This window comes from Vombatus ursinus, unplaced genomic scaffold (assembly GCF_900497805.2).
Source record: "Vombatus ursinus unplaced genomic scaffold, bare-nosed wombat genome assembly UNPS02014852.1, whole genome shotgun sequence".
NCBI classification, from domain to species: Eukaryota; Metazoa; Chordata; class Mammalia; order Diprotodontia; family Vombatidae; genus Vombatus; species Vombatus ursinus.
In genome coordinates, this window is record NW_020954630.1 from 12,414,657 (window position 1) to 12,431,655 (window position 16,999).

General features: G+C 39.6%; 1 protein-coding gene across 4 annotated transcripts in view; it reads right to left on the reverse strand.

The window, feature by feature from the left end:
• DIP2C (disco interacting protein 2 homolog C) overlaps positions 1-16,999 on the reverse strand; it is a 589,927-nt gene that overhangs the window by 94,653 nt on the left and 478,275 nt on the right. For all 4 annotated transcript variants that reach the window (XM_027841054.1, XM_027841052.1, XM_027841051.1 and 1 more), the window contains 4 exons: positions 15,425-15,539; positions 14,662-14,863; positions 6,027-6,136; positions 4,380-4,460 (listed from right to left, as the gene is read on the reverse strand). In XM_027841054.1, coding sequence (XP_027696855.1) covers positions 4,380-4,460; positions 6,027-6,136; positions 14,662-14,863; positions 15,425-15,539 — 508 coding nt within the window. The remainder of the gene's footprint in view (positions 1-4,379; positions 4,461-6,026; positions 6,137-14,661; positions 14,864-15,424; positions 15,540-16,999) is intronic.

Sequence of the window (16,999 nt, forward strand, 5' to 3'; positions counted from 1 at the left end):
CTCTCTCTCTCTCTCTCTCTCTCTCTCTCTCTCTCTCTCTCTCTCTCCCTTCCACCAATCCAAAGAATATGAGATTTTCCTTGATTTGCAATGAATCTAATCCCTATTCACCACTAAGCCCTAGCACACAGCTCTTGTATTTATTCACTGCAATGCCAACAAAGAGGAGGGGGCTTAAAGATGAGAGGGCCTCAGAGCAGAACAGTGCAGTCAGATATTGTCATGCATCACTCACATTTATGAACCAAAGGTTCCATCATTTCCAAAGGAGTTAGTAATCTACCTGAAAATGAAGAGCTAGTCAGATAGCATCAGGATTCTTTTCTAGCTTTGCAGATAATTTTAAGTGGAAATGACAATATAACAACTGTAGAAATTATGCCTTATGCCTTCAAATATGAATTCAGTTTCAGCTCTAGGAAGGAGAGAAAAGAACTGAATGCAATTCTTTGAATCTGACACCTTTGGATTATCAGAGTAGAAACACAATGGAACAAGAAGCTTCATGATGTAGTAGAGGGCTGGCCTTGGAGGTGGGGAGATTAAGATCCAGGTCCTGCCTTTTATAGTGGGGGGTGTTCATCCTTACGAAAATCACTTCACTTCTCTGGGACTCGGTCTCCTTATTTGTAAAATAGGGGAACTAGACCTAGATGATTTCTGAGGTCCCTTTCCACTCGAAAATAATGGTCCTGTGACTACAGAGTACAGAAAATGTGCCAATCTGAATTGGTGAGGAGGTCCCTACACTGATAAAAGTCACAAGTCCTGACTAAGAAAAAACAAAAATTAAGGAACAGAAGGAAGGTAGCGCTTCTTGTTTAGAAAGGGAATTGCTCACAGTATATGGAAATCTTTGTCCAGTAATTCCTTTCTGTGTTCCCAGCTGTCTGGCAGTTTTGTAATATTTGGGAAATAGGAAGTCATCCCTATAGGAGGCAAACTCTCCTTTCCTCAGTTTAACCTAAAAACTATTTAGGTTTAATTTGTGGCTACATTTCCATCAACTGAAATCTGGCTGTGTTCTTTGTCCTCTTCAGAAAAATTTGTTCATTTTCAGTGGGACACAATTTCCAGAGCAACCATTCTGTAACTGAAATAAATGGCTATAGATTCAGGAGCTCATACTAGGTTAGACCAATGCTCCCAATTATGCCAGTACTGGGCCTCTTTTATATTTATAGATATAGATATAGATACATACTTTGGCGAGGCAATCAGGATTAAGTAACTTGCCCACAATGACACAGCTAATGAGTGTTATGTGTCTGAGGCCGGATTTGAACTCAGGTCCTCCTGACTCCAGGACTGGTGCTCTATCCACTGCACCACCTAGTGGCCTCCAGGCCTCTTCTATTGTATCAGTGGGTGATTTGTGGGAGACCATCACATTGGTCTTCTACCATATCAACCCCTAAAGTTAGATCTGTATTCTGAAATGCCAAATGTCCCTAAGTAAGCTGATAAGCTCCATTGATTAGCTATGAATTTAGCTAAATATTCTTAAAGCTGTACTTATTTTTAGCCTGTACTATCTCTTTAGGCTAAAGAATTCTATGTGTTCTTAGCTGGTCTTTAGATTAATTAGGAGCAGCCATAAGCTAATCAATATATGTGCTTTACTCATATCTTAAAGGATTTCTGGAGGGCAAAGTCTTGAGTGCACATGTGCTGTAGCTGTCTTGGCTCTGTCTTCATCTTTTCAGACAGTGACCAGAGGTAAATAAATACCTTTACCTGTCTGGGCATCAATGTCCTCATCTGTAAAATGGGCTAGATAACTGAGAAGATGCCTTCTAACTCTAAGATCCCATGATCAACAGAAACCATCAAAAGTCTGGGCAAAGATGTGGAAAAAGTGAAGTAGGGATGTTTATGAAATGAACTGACTGGTGAAATAAGACCTAAGGTACTGCGTGTATATAAAACCAAAAATGAAAATAGTTGGGAGTTCTATTTCCCTCCTCTTTCCTGGGGGGGAAAATGTGAAAATGTCCTATGAAGTGAGAAAGCCTCTCCTGGCTACTTACTGTTCCCCCCATGCACACCATTCTGTTTTCTGCCTCTTGTGAGTCATGTTAGGTGGCACAGGGGATAGAGCCCTGGGCCTGGAGTCAGGAAGACCTGAGTTCAAATCCAGCCTTAGACACTTAACTATCTGTGTGACCCTGGGCAAATCACTTAACCTCTGCCTGCCTCAATATCCTCAACTGTAAAATGAGGTTAATAACAGTACTTACTCTACAGGGTTGGTATGAAGATCAAATGTGATATTATCTCTAAAGTGCTTTGGCATACAATAGGCACTTAATAAATGCTTGTTCCCATTCTTTTCTCTTCTCCACACCTCTGCAGAATCATGCTCATGCCTAGAATGCTTCCCCTCTTCAACTTGACTTTTAGAAATTTCTAGTCCATCCAAGGATCAGCTTACATGGCACTTCCTCTCTGAAGTTCTTCCTGATCCTTCCAAATGTTAGCATTGCCACTTCTAAATTATCTTATATTTGCTTTGTACATATTTTGTAATTGGCTTATCTTGTGTACATATCGTTTTCCTCAGTAGAATGTAAGCTCCTTGAGGTCAGGGACTGTTTTTCATTTTTATCTTTGTATACTCAATGAAATGCTTAGCACATAATAGATATTTGATAAAAACTTGAATTCAATTAAATTGAGACTTAAAAACTCTAGGACAGGGAAAGCAGTGAGGTTCTTTTGGGCAAGCTATATCACTAAGAAGATCTTTTGAGAGGTGAAGAGATGAAGAACACAAATTAGGTTGTGTTGTATGTTCTTCTACTTGTCCTGAAAATGACCTTCCTTCAAGTTTTAAAGTATACCTTCAGTTCAAAATTGATGTTATTTAGTCAACTAAAGAATCTGAATCTTTTAAATCTAATCCTTAGGCTAATTTCCTTTTCAAGAATAACTCCAATTAAAACAACTCTGAAATACCACCTCACACCCATCAGATTGGCTTATATGAAAGAAAAGAAAAATGACAAATGTTGGAGGAGATGTGGAAAAATTAGGACACTAATGCACTGTTGGTGAAGTTGTGAACTGATCTAACCATTCTGCAGAGCAATTTGGAGTTATGCCCAAAGGGCTATAAACTGTACACCCTCTGACTCAGAAATACCATGAATAGGTCTGTCTCCTAAAGAGATCAAAGGAAAAGGAAAAGGACCTATATGCACAAAAATATTTACAGCAACTCTTTTTGTGGTGGCCAAGAATTGGAAACTGAGGGGATGCTCAGCAATTGTGGAATGGCTGAACAAGCTGTGGTATATGATTGTCATGTAATACTACTATGCTATAAGAAATGATGAGCAGGATGCTTTCAGAAAAACCTGGGAAGACTTACATGAACTGATGCAAAGTGAAGTGAGTGGAAGCTCTAGAGGGGCTTCCTCTTCCAGACTGATGTCTTTGTGATGGTAAATTGGTCCATCTGTCATCTCAATTCTTACCTAGACCTTAGTCATTGAATGGGCATGGCCTCAGACAGACGGAGATCTGGGGAAGACCTTAATTTAGAGAGACCACGGTCACCCACTGTATCCTGGGACATCCACAGTCATCTTTACCTTTGTCTTGCCACTGGACGTCAGTGGCTCTGGAAGAGAAAGTGAGGCCAATAACTTTGTGCAGCTCTGCCTCACTTAAATCCGATCTAATCTAGTCAAGACGTCACCCGTGTGATCTCACTGGTCCTCTTCAAAAACAAAGGATAACTACCACCACCAACAAGGGTTGCACTTGATGGCTATGAGGCCCTCCGTCCAGCTCTCAAACTATGATTCTCTAGAGTCAGGAATACATGAATTCAAGTCCTACTTCTGACAAATAAGAGCTTTTTGATTATGGACAAATCACTTAACCTCTCAGTACCCAAGGCAACTTGCTAAGACTAGAAGGTATAGGTGAACTACTGATTTGCATTGACAGAGGGAGTTTCCCCACCTTGAAGTTCCTCACATTGATGAAATCCCAGGTCTGAAGCAAAAATTCAACACAACACAACACAACACACACACACACACACACACACGCATCTTCGAGGCTTGGGGAGGGGGAGGGATGGGGGAAGAGAGGTATTCTGTAAACAATGTTGCTAAATATAAACTGTATCTACCTGAATTTAAAATACAAATAATGATTGCTAGTCCTACTTGAATAGAAAAAAAATCAATAACCAAAAAGAAGTGATCACAAATTTAAAACTATTTAATACAAGAAAGAAATTAAAAAAAAGACCAAGTCAGGAATGTTATGAAAGGGAGAAAACAATGACACTAAAAACGCTAAAGAATTACAATAGATGTTCCATAAGATGAGTCTTCTGAAAGTAAAAGGCAAAAATGGCTTACCCTACAGTTAAGCAGCGTGTAGAGGACATGGTCAGGAGTGGTCTGAGCTCTCCACTGCAAAACTTCAGAGAGAAACAGGAACTACAATACAACAAAACACAATTATTAGGCTCAGGCTATTGGAATTGGGGCCTTTTGCTCTCCTTTCCAGCAACAGAATAAGGCAATTCTGACTGGAAAGCTTTCAGGCTCACTACCAGCTGCCATTTTCCCCAATCCAAATGCCATAGGAAGTGCAGCGCAATTATATTCTGCGGCTAAAATCTTCTGCAAACATAACCAAGACTAAGCAGTTTGGTTACAATTTTTTAGCCTAACATATTTCAATGTTTCTTACCCCTGACTTGTTGGCCCACAGACCAAAGCCCCTGGTAGGTGTGCAAACTCCAAATCTGTACAATGGCAGAACTCAAATCCTGTACATGAGGGATAAATGAGTGTTTCTGTCCCTTGAAAGGCTTCAGAAGGTACCCAAAGCTCCTCTGTATTTAGATTTTTTTAAAAGAGGAGATTTCTACACTTGTCTACTAAGTAGACTATCTCTAGGGGTGATTTCTTCAGGGCAAAAGAAAGCACAGTAGTTTCACAATTATATACAGGACGCTGGGTCACTTTCTGTGATCATTATAATGCTGGTATTTCAATGGTCTGTCCAGCATTGTGCATGTGTGTGTGTGTGTGTGTGTGTGTGTGTTTGTGTGTGGAGACACACACAATATCAGATGCATACACAGAGAAACAGAGACAGTCAGAGAAAGACACACACACACACACACACACGTACCATGTGGGAGAAGTGGAAAGTGATGTAACCCATAGCAAAACAATCTCACAGCCTAGCGAGGTACATAAACATTTGGTCGCTTCTGTCAAAATGGCAGCTGCAGCTATATGGTGATTTTGCTGTGTCCAATTAACTATATACTTAAACCAAAATTCCTTCTCAGCTAGGAGGCCTACCTGATACAATTAAACGTTTAACACCACTTTAGGTCTTTAAGTCTGAGAATAACAGAGGAATTTCTAACCTTGTGTGAGGCAGGATGATACTCAAGGTAAAATTATTTTAAAAGAACAGGAGTTTTTAGTTTCCAGGCATTCTCCCTCTCCTGCCCTTGAGGCCATGAACTCCTCTGAAGAAACTTGGCTCTCACCCCTGGGTTTCTGAGCTGTTATTTCCTCACAATCTGAAGCAACAAGAGCTTCAGGGAAGAGGGGTCAGAAGCAGGGTTTCCCCAGGGAGCCACAGCGGCAAGAAGAATTGAGGAACAGAAGGGACAGGAGGAACAGGGAAAGCTGGAATGCCAGGTAGCTTAAAGAATGTGGAGTGAAGCCAGGTAATGATTTCTAAGAATTCCTTCCTACTTCCCCTCAATTACCAAACTAAAGAGCTAAATACCAGCACCGAGGTCGTCCCTCTTCCACATCATTCAATGGTTCTGATCACATGCCTACTGTCTCTCTTTAAAAAGTGTCCACCTGTCCGCAAACCCAATAAAACAGTGTCTCTATTTCAGAGACAAGAGTGAGTATAGAGTACAGACACTGTCAGAGACTTCAAAATGCAGAGTGACTCCCAAGTCTGCAAAGGGCTATATTAGCCCTATTTTAGCTTCACATTTGCAGTCCAAACACTCCCAGGCTTACCTTTCGGGCCTGATCATTGTCTTCTATCTGCCCCAGGTCTCTGCCGCTAGCTTGAGCAATCCTTTTCCCAGAAACAAGGTTCCCCACCATCACAGAGGCCGGGCCAATTTCTAGTGGGAGATAGCAGAAAATGAGTAAGGAAAATTACAAGGTTCCACTTTCAAATTAATATTGTTCCCCTTTGGGCAAGAGAGCCAGTCGCCTGACTAACTTAACATAGGGACAAATCTGGCTGTTATAGCATTTTAAAAGCAACACGTGGATTATTGTGAGAGCAAACGTTAATTCTTTAATATCTTGGGTTGAATCAATCACAACAAAAAGTTTTATTTTGGACTCGGAGTGAAAACTAATTCAAATATAAGCTATTAGCAAATCTCTCTCTCTCTCTCTCTCTCTCTCTCACACACACACACACACACACACACACACACACACACACCATTCCAAAGACAAATGAGAAATGACGTTTTGGATTACCTCTGCCACTGTTCTCCCCTCCATTATTACACACAATGGAGAGTTCCCTATATGTGAAGTCTCACATTTTGCAGAATCTTTTGAGTTAGGTTCCAGGAATGAGATTATTGGGGCAAGAGGAGGAGGAATCACTTGACTATCCATTTTATTGATTGAAGAAATTTCAAGTACTTTCATCAAATCTACAACAAGCGTTTGAAAACAGAAACTGTTTCGAAATAAAAGATGCTGCAAAATCAATGCCCTTTTTTTATTCTACTGTTACTCATGGGAATCTTGGAATTTAGAGTTGGAAGGGCACTTAGAGATTAGCTGCTCCAACTCCCTTATTTTGCAGATAAGGAAACTGAGGTCTAAAGCAATGAAATGTTTTACTCAAGATTATGTACAAAACACACAGATGAGAGAGGATGAGAGTTCTCAATTCAGTGTTCCTATTACACCCAGACTCTGCTTCTTTTTTTCTGGTTTAAGAACACATCATTGAAGTGTAACACAGATATTTTGAAAGAAAGCAGGGTATAGTAGATAAGCCACTGGTCTGAACCACTGGGTTCAAATCCTGCAACAGATACTATGTGACCCTGCACAAGATTGTAAACCTCACTTGGCATCTAGTTCCTCATCTATAAAATGAAGAGGTTGGATTTTATGGCCTGCAAGAGCCATTCTAACTCTAAATCTATGTTCCAACTATCATGCAATGTATGGTAAGCATGTCTTTAAAAAATGAAAATAATTGCCTACAATTTATGAACTACAGAATCCTTCTTTAGAATTTCTAATGACTCCTTGGATCTCTAAGGACTTAATCTACAGACCTCAAAATATCACCACTGGCAGACACCGTGTCTGCATTTTTTTTTTGACAGAATGACCCTGAGACACCAAGATAGTCATGTTAAGGAGACAGAACTACCAGTTTATTCAAGCACATTTTGAACCCAACATCCCATTGAGTTTTTTAAATACCTAGGCCAAAGCGAATCATAGTGTTTGGCAGTGGTGGGTGGTGTGTCTTCAGGCTAGAATTACATACCCATCATAGTAAGGTTCTGTTTGTTTGTTCTTAGAATACAAACTAAAATCCTCTGTTCAAATTTTCTTATGTTTGTGAAAAAGATCATATAATCAGGTAAGACATTCATAAGTACACATGCATTCATACACAAACATACATACACACACACTTACTGATATATACACTCTAATTACAGTCCTAACATCTCTGTGGAATGGAATTCGCCCTGAGTTCTCAAAGGTTACAACCATGAGAGTGTTGGACCTACTAGAACAGACCAAGTAGAAATATAGTGTATAGCATACACCAAGCTGGAAATGCTTTGACCATGTACCTTGTGAAAGATTATAGGTAAATACCTACAAACAAGTACCACTTAGCTAAATTCTGAGAGGATTATCATTAGAAGGTTGGCCAGTAGGTGATATTTTTTGGGGGGAGAGGGTTACAACAACAACAGTAAAAACATTTATACAGTGCTTATTATGCACAAGGCGCTGCACTAAGTGCTTTATGAGGATTATTTCATATGGTCTGCACAACAACCCTAGGAGATAGGTACTATTATTATCCCTATTTTACAGATGAGGGTACTGAGGCAGGCAGCGATTAAATGACTTGCCCAGGGTCATATAACTAGAGTGTTTGAAGCCAAATTTGAACTCAGGTCTTCCTAACTCCAGGCTCAGTGCTATACCCATTGTGCCACCTAGCTGCCTAGGGCTCATATAGATCCATCTAATAAGATGTACAGGAGATGTATCCAATTGTCATCAGTGAAAGGAATGCCCAAGTTGATAAGCATTCAGATGGACCTATGTACATACACTTTGTGTATATGTATACATACAAGTATATATACATGCATACACATGTTCAAGTGAATATACACATGGATAGGGGCTGTGAATTCATTGGTATAGGGAAATCTCCATGAAAAAGCTTTTCTACCGGCATAGATCTCTTCTATGACTTACAGTCCTAGAGAACTGCCTAGAGCTAAGAGAGGTTAAGTGATGTGTCACAGGTCACACAGTCAGGATGTATCAAAGGCAGGACTTGAACCCAGGTCTTTTTGGCTCCAAGGTCAGGTCATACCATATCATTTAGTCTGTATTTGTGTGCATGTGTCTATACACATATACATACACACTCTTAGGAAGGAAGGAAGGAAAGCAGAAAGGAAGAAGGAAGCATTTATTAAGTACCTATTATATGCCAGGCACTAAGTGCTTCACAAATATTATCTCATGTTATTCTTACAACAACCTGAGGAAATAGGTACTATTATTATCCCCATTTTATAGTTGAGGAAACTGAGGAAAACTAGGGGTAGATAGATGAATACATATTTATACATAAACACACACGCATGAGAGGCAGCCTGTTATAATGTTGTGTGACTTTGGGCAGCTCACAACTTTTCAGCACCCCAAGCAACTCTGTAAGTTGTACAAGAGCTTCTGATATGCATTGGTAGGAGGAGTTTCCTACACTGATGAACTCAAGACTGAACCAAAATATCAGTGTAAACAAATACACGCATACACACAGACATACAAATGTACAGACACAAACACACATGCTACACATAAGACATGGATAACTTTGTCCAGAGGATGGGAGGTGGAACGGGGAAAGGCTTAGTGAGTGAACCTATACTTTATTATAAGCACCACTCTCAAGTTTGACTGGTTGGTTTGGGAAGTTGTAGAGAAAGAAAATACATGGTATTGGTTCTAGAGTAGGTGGTCGCTCAATAGTTGTTGGTCACCTAAAAAAGGCCAGCTTGCGTGATTATTTTTTCTGAAGCTAGGCAGCTGCTCATCCTAAATGTCATTGCCAGCCTAGGGGATCACACCTGGCTCTGGCATGAAGCCAGTCAAAGGCAAGGAAAAAAAAAGGTTATTGTAATGAAGGTGGGGAATGAGAATTCAGGGTTACACCACAGAATTTCAGAGTTGGAATGGAGCTCCAATGTTTGAAAAAGACTCCTACTTGAAAAAGAATTGATTCCAAAAAAAAAAGAAAAAGAAAAAGAATTGATTCAAAAAAAAAGAAAAAGAATTGATTCAAAAAAAAGAAAAAGAAAAAGAATTGATTCAAAAAAAAAGAAAAAGAATTGATTATCTTACACATCCAACAAATGGCCACTTAGCATCTGATGACGACCTTCAGTGACAGGGGAGCCACAAGTCCATTCTATCGTGGCTAGCTCTAATTGTTTCGACTTCGCTACGTCCGCCTGCCTGCTTCCATGTCTGCCCTCTGAGGACAAGCACAGCAAAGCTAATCCCTCTTCCACATTACAGCCTTTCAGATGCTCCTGGCCAGCTACGTTTTCCCCTGGGGTTTCTTCTTCTTCAGGATAACCATCCCAGTTCCTTCAAATGATCTTCCTATGGCATTGATTTGAGGCCTTCAACCATCCCCTTGCCTTCTACGGGATGCCCTCCAGCTTATCAGCACCCGGAACTGAACGCAATCCTCCAGGTGACCGTAACCTTCATGGAGCGATTTCTGAGTTACCATTCTGGGAGTCTGGTTTCAGGCAATTTTTAAACTAGTGAGCGTGTGCGGTAATCAAACTGTGCCTAGCATGTTTAGCAAAGCCTTTGTTGACTTTCATGTACTTTTGTGTGTGTGTATAGAGGAGGGGAGGAGTAAGGATTAGCTTTGTCTTTGGTAAAATGATCACGCTGCAGAAGAATATTCTCCTCGTAAACAAAATACAAAGGAAACTTGGTAGCGTAACCGTGTGGCCAAAATGAATGGAACCGCTGTGCTACGTAGAGCATATTTGATTTAATTGCTTTTGCATGGGCAATTAAATACCCTTGTAGTATGCATCCTTGCTTGTTAACTATTGGCTTTCTCTCGTTGGTGTTTATTTGTTGGTGTCTGAAGTCATTGTGACTGAGGGCTAGGCAAGACGTTCCTTTTAACCAGATGTCTAGAGGCTGATTCCAATGTATATATGGATGTCAGGCTTTTTAAGGGACATCAGGTTTCCATGTTGTACTTTTTGGAGGACCTTTAGAACTAGACTAGGCAGGTCCTCTCTTCCAATTATTTCTGCTGACCTCAACTTTCTGTAACTTTGGAGGCTTTCGGCTGCCTGCTCTTCATGGAGCCCTGAAAACTTATTTCTCCAGTTGTTGCTAGGAGACAGAAGACTTCCTAGTTACACCTCATTTATAAAATCTGTCCTTCCTGAGAACAGATGATTTTCCTCTCTACTTAAAGAGAGGAGAGTATGGAAGAAAAACTCTTGTAGTATATCACCCTTCTTCCAAACTGAATATATAAAATGGAGATGCAGCCCCAGAATGCAGGCATCTGTAGCTCCCATTTACAGATTTATCAGCATCTACATCTCTAGCTCTTATTGATCTCTGTACCTTACAATGGTTGACAAATTCACATGGGGGCTTGGGCAGAGGCTTTATCTAGAAGAGATGCTGTAAGACAGATAATTCACAACCACAAGAAACATTTCTTCCCTTTGAGGCACTGCTGCTCTCCATGGACTATGCTGTACACTGTCATATGTGGCGTCCTCCTCCAGGCTCTCTGATGAAATGCATCTCTGGGAATCTCAAAAATTCTGCCATTACAGCTTGTTTTTATGGTATTGCAGCCAGCCCCATTGGCAGTTTTACGGCCAATTAATGTCTGCATTGTTGAATACAGATATATCTACTTGATGTTTTTTTTTTCCAAAATAATTATGCTCTAAAAGAATGAACATGAAACATGCTACCTATCTCCTCACAGAGAGGCAATGAACTTTATATGCAGAAAGAGACATATTTGTTCATATACGGCCACTGTGGGAATTTGTTTTGCTGGACTATGTAGCTACATATTAAGGGAACTGTTTTTCATTTTTTAAAATCTGTCCAACAAAGGTATGCACAAGGGGGAGTAAAACAGATTAATAAAATACTTGTTATTTAAAAAAACTATAAACAATAAAAAGTTTTCAAAAATTAATTGTGTACTATTAGCAGGTAGAAGGGTGGTGCTTATCAGAGCTGCTACCAATGGTATATATGGGGAGAGGGAAATTGTTTTAATGTTGTATTATGGTGTTATTCATATAGGAGATACTGAATAAACATTTTTATTGTAATGATAATTTAACTACTAGAGCTAGAAGGGAAATTTTGAAATCATCTAACCCAAACCACTCATCTGACATATGAGGAAACTGAGGTTCAGAGAAATAAAGTGCTTTGCTTAAGACCACGCATCATTAGCATCATCATTGTATTTATATAATGCTCTCTCTGTGCCAGGTTCTCTGCTATGTGCTTTGCAAATATTAACTCATTTCAACCTCACAACAATCCTAGGAAGTAGGTAGTGTTATCACCATTTTTCAGATGGGAAAACTGAGGCAAACAGGGATTTAATGACTTGCCCAACATGACAAATCTAGGCGGGGTCTGAGGTTGGATTTGAACTCAAGTCTTCCTGACTCTAGACCTTTTATACACTTCATCACTTGGCTACACATTTATTAAGTGACAGAGTTGCGACTTGAACCCAGGTCTTCCGACAGCAAGAGTATATTCATGAAAAAGAAAAAAAAATATTTCGAAGAGTAAAGTCTAAAGGGTTGGTCTAGATAGTCCTAAAACACACCAAAGGGGTACTGAATCTCTTCATTGAACCATCCTTCCAAGTCTCAGATTCTAGCAAAGTGGGCCGTGCTTCAGATACCACAATATCTTTAGTTCTGTGGACTTATTCAATCATTCAGATGGATGTCAATTTTTGTCTGTACATGATGTCTATAGTGACCTGTGAGGTAGGAAAGGAATTCTCCTTGACCCATTATAAACTAATCGATCCCTCTGGTTATTGGAATGGCATCACACTGTGGGGCATGCCTCCCATACAGACCTTTTGACCAAATCTAACTGGTCCTTTCCTTCCTCTGCTCCCCTCTCAAGGATTCTCTTCTCTTCCTTCATATCCAGAACCACTGATTGTCTGGGTCACTCACTCAAAGTCGGTAGTAATGAATTGGCTCTTAAACAGTGGAGTGGGCATTCAGCTACAGAATGCAATCACATCATACTTTACAGAATCCACCCCTGGTAAGTTCTGATCCTACTATAAATTTTAATGAGACAGAGACAGATATGCCTAGATAAAGTAATTGTTGTTTTATGATTCCCAACATTATTTATGTTCTGAGATGATATGAGACACAAAAGGTGATTTTTCATCCTTTTAATATGTTCACAGAAGTGTGATGCATTGTGTTTCCTAATGTCTCCCTGAACAGAGCTGTTATACATGTGTTATTTAGACAAATGGCTATATTTCTGGGAACCACAAGCCTACAGTTTATGAGAGTAACCAAACAAGCCAAGAATTGAGAAAAAAACAAAAGGTGAGATAAATTTTTGAACAATTTATATTATGTTACCATTAAGAAATGGAAATTATTCAGAAAAGAAAGATAACAATAATAAACAAGTATAATTTTTCTAGAAAAGTGGAAAATAAGTCTAACTGGCTGGGTCCCATTTTAAGAAACCTAGCCCATGTTAGTAAAGGACCAATAATCTTTCTGTATTTATGGATATATTTAAGATAATTCTTCATCAAAGGGTAACTCCGACGGCTCTCTGGAATGTAGGAATGATCCTGGGTTTTGGACCCTGGGAGAGTGTTCTTCTGGGAGAGTGTAAGCTTTGGCTGATACGATGATGGTGAAAAGGCTTATGGTACGACAATGGATTGTCTATCTCTTGTTGAAGGAATGACTTGGCCACATTTTCAAATTATCCTCACTGAGGTCTAAATTCCTTCCTTCCTTCCTTTCTTTTTTGTTTCTTTCTGTCATAACTTTTCTAACGAAAATGTAGCAGTGGACAGAGAGCTGGCTGCAGAATCAGAAAAAAAGTTGGGTTCAAGTCCTATTTCTGACACATACTGGCTATCTGACCTTAGGCAAGTCCCTTGACCTCCACAGGCCTCAGCTGTTTTCCATATATGTAAAATATAGTAATTAAATTAGATAACCTCTAAGACTCCTTCCAGCTGGAGACCTATGATCCTATAAGCTGTAAAAAAAGGAAGCAATTTGAATTCATAGAGTAATTTTCAAAGGGAATCCCCTATACAAATGAAAGAATAGATCTGGATTAAACAAACAAGTCTCAAAGACTGTCTAACAAGGCAGATGCGACCTAAATTGGTGGAGGAAATTCCTGACCTTTGACATATTAATGAAGAAATTGAAAATAAGACTCAAAAAGCTAATGGAATGACTGACATATGATGAGGTCACTGTTTTTCATTTTTATACTGCTTAAGATTTTTCAAAAATACCTTTACATACAATAATAACCCAGAGAGTAGAGGGTTGTGAAGTGAAGAGAACATTAGACCTAGAATCTAAAGACTCAGGCTTAAGACTTTAGAGCTTGGTGATCTTGAACAAGTCTCCACTTTTCTGGGCCTTCCAACTGCCCCAAACAACCCCATGAAGTAAGAAGTAAGAGTAGTATCTGATCCCATTTTACAGAAGAGAATATCAAGATACAGCAAAATTAAGTGACTTATTCCAAGATCCCAGAGCTTCTTTACATTAGAGTGAAGATTAGAACTGGGTCTCTTTATTGGGTTTAGTACACATTCCTCCAGGGATATACTGGAACCAGCTCAGGAGAGCCAATTGTAATATTTTCAGTTTGAACATTTACAACTCAGAAATTAGCAAAAAATTCAAATAGGGTCTTGATTTACTGTTGCGTTGATTGTCTTGACTTAAGAAAGTGATGGAAATAATGTTTATAATGCAGATTAAATGTAACAACTGGGTTGTGCATTTTTGGAGAGTCGGTTGTTAAACATTCACCAGCACATTCCTTTCCTTATCACCCCAGAGACAGGAGGTTAAAGGGACTAGAAAGCAATTAATGGTTCAGCAGACAAATATTTCTATAAGAGTTCTTATTTTCATCATCTGGTTGGTCTTCACTGACTTTAGTTTCCTCCTTTGTGAGGCCCCAGTGAATCAAAATATGTAATTAAGAAGTTAAAATGTAGTAAAGCCTTAAATGCACAAATTGTCCACCTGAGAAATAAACTCACTACAGTTATTAAACATACCTGGTTGCTTCTGTCTAGGCTTTGGCAGGTTGGTAACACAAGTATGCGGACACATCAAGACATTGCAGGGATGGAGAGAACCTTCCAGAAAAAGTTGCTTGGTCTCCGATAAGTGTATTCCTCCCAGGGGTGTTTTGGGAAGGGTGTTTGCTGGAACCAGAGCTAAGCAGTAAACCCCAACTTGATGGATACTATCAATAGCCTAGAAAAATTCCAAAAAGCATTTCCAATATGTTCACAACCAGAAACATTCACCAACTACAACAGTGGGCCAAGCAATGCTCAATACCAATGAGCAATACTAGTAAGGACTCCCACAAAAAACACTAATAATTCAGAAACATGTACAGTCATTCTAACCCCTCAATAATCTGGGTTTTTTTTTGTTTTGTTTTGAACTTTGAGCTTTTGAAATATCAGTGATAATCCAGTATGAAGTGATGAAAGAGAATAAAACATTTAGGATGGCAATAGTGAACTTTTACCTTTGGGCCTCTCTGAAGTGAAAATTCTCAGGAATAGGGTTCTGCAAACCCCTATTATCTATTGTGATTAATCTGTTTGATCAGTTAACTGGAAACAGACTATCTGTTTCACATCTGATGCAATTTCTTTTCAGAAGTAATGAAAAAACCAGAGCACAACGGTAAGGGGGGGGGAAACCTATGCCTGGTAAGGGTCCAACAGTAACCTTAACAGCTGAATAAGATGCTGAGAAATAAGAAAAAGGAAAGAGAGTTTTGAGGGACAACAAAAGAATTACCTGCAGAACTCTGCTCATCCACTGAAAGCTGTCTTCCTCTGTGGAATCTGGCCTCTGCTCTGCAACAATAACGATCCTTTCATCATGAAGGACAGTCACTGAAAATACAGCTATTCTGTGGAAGGCAGGAAAGGAGGGCAACGTCTAAGAAGAATGCATTGTGGATAGATACCATGTGGATTGTCACAGCTTCAGAAAAGAACTTTTTATAACCGCTATTAATTATACAGTTCAGAAGATCACAGCTCCAACTAATACTTCTTCCAAAGGCAAATCGTAACTTCCGGCTCCCACATACTTATTAGTGTAAGAATAGCTTTGGAGGAGAAGGGGAGGAAAGCAAGGGCAAGAGAGAAGAGCCTCAGAGATAGGGTGAGAGTGAAAACGGCACTCGGTTTTAAAATGGGGTTTGAAACCTTTGTCTTTATTAACCTTCAAGTTCCCATGACAAGTTTTTATGTTTTTTAATAAAGACACAAGATTTCAGCGTGTAATTATGTAGGAGCTACAGAAAATAGCAGTGTAGGAATCTACGGTGCAACATCGATGTCAGTGTTTCATCACCTGAGGTTGGACCCACAGGGTAGCTCTGCCTCAAGAACTCAGGAAATTTTGCTTTCAAAATTGTGAACTCTGGCTTTGCCTTTAAGCAAGCCTACCTTTCTACAGGTAGGTGTTACAGTGGATGGAGCACCACGTCTGGAGTCCCGAAGACCTGTATTCAAATCCGACCTCAGACACTTACTAGGTGTGTGACCCTGGGCAAGTCACTTAATCCCTAATTGCCTCAGTTCTTCGTCTATAAAATGGGGACACACTGGAGGAGGAAATGGCAAACCACCCCAATATCTTTGCCAATTCATCCATGGGGTCATGAAGAGTTGGACACAACTGAATGACTAAATGACAACAACCTTCCCACAAGATTATGACCATGGGATCATGGGCCATTAAGAATTAGAAGGGACCTTAAATACTGTATGTAGTCCAAACCCCTCTTTTTATTGATAAGAGTACTGTAGCCAAGGCAGAGGAAGTAACTCACTCAAAAATCACCTTGTATGTTGGTTGTTAAGACAGACTCAAAGCCAAATCTTTTGATTTCATATCATAGATTTCATAGTTCCTTTAATGCAACCAGGATGGGAAGATAGTAAGGGAGCTATTACCTTATTTTTGTGGTAGGCATGTCTTAGCCATTCACAGGTTTCTAAATAAGCTAAGGATTGCTCCAGAAAGCATTTTACAAGTTTAGTATGCTTCATCGTAAAGGATGGGGGAGACATGGTTAACAGTAGTCTGTCTGAAAGAGATTAGGGGTTTAGTGGATTGCATGCTCCATATGAGTCAGCAACTAATAAACCTTGGACTGCATTAAAAGAGACCCGAGTTTAAATTCAGCTACAGACATTTACTAGCTCTGTGATTCTGGGCAAGTGACTTAACCCGTTTGCCTCGGTTCCCTCAACTGAAAAATGGGCATAATAGTACCTACCTCTCAGTACTGTGAAAATAATAATATTCACCTCCCAGTGTTTTTGTTAGTGTTGAATAAGATAATATGTGTAAAACACT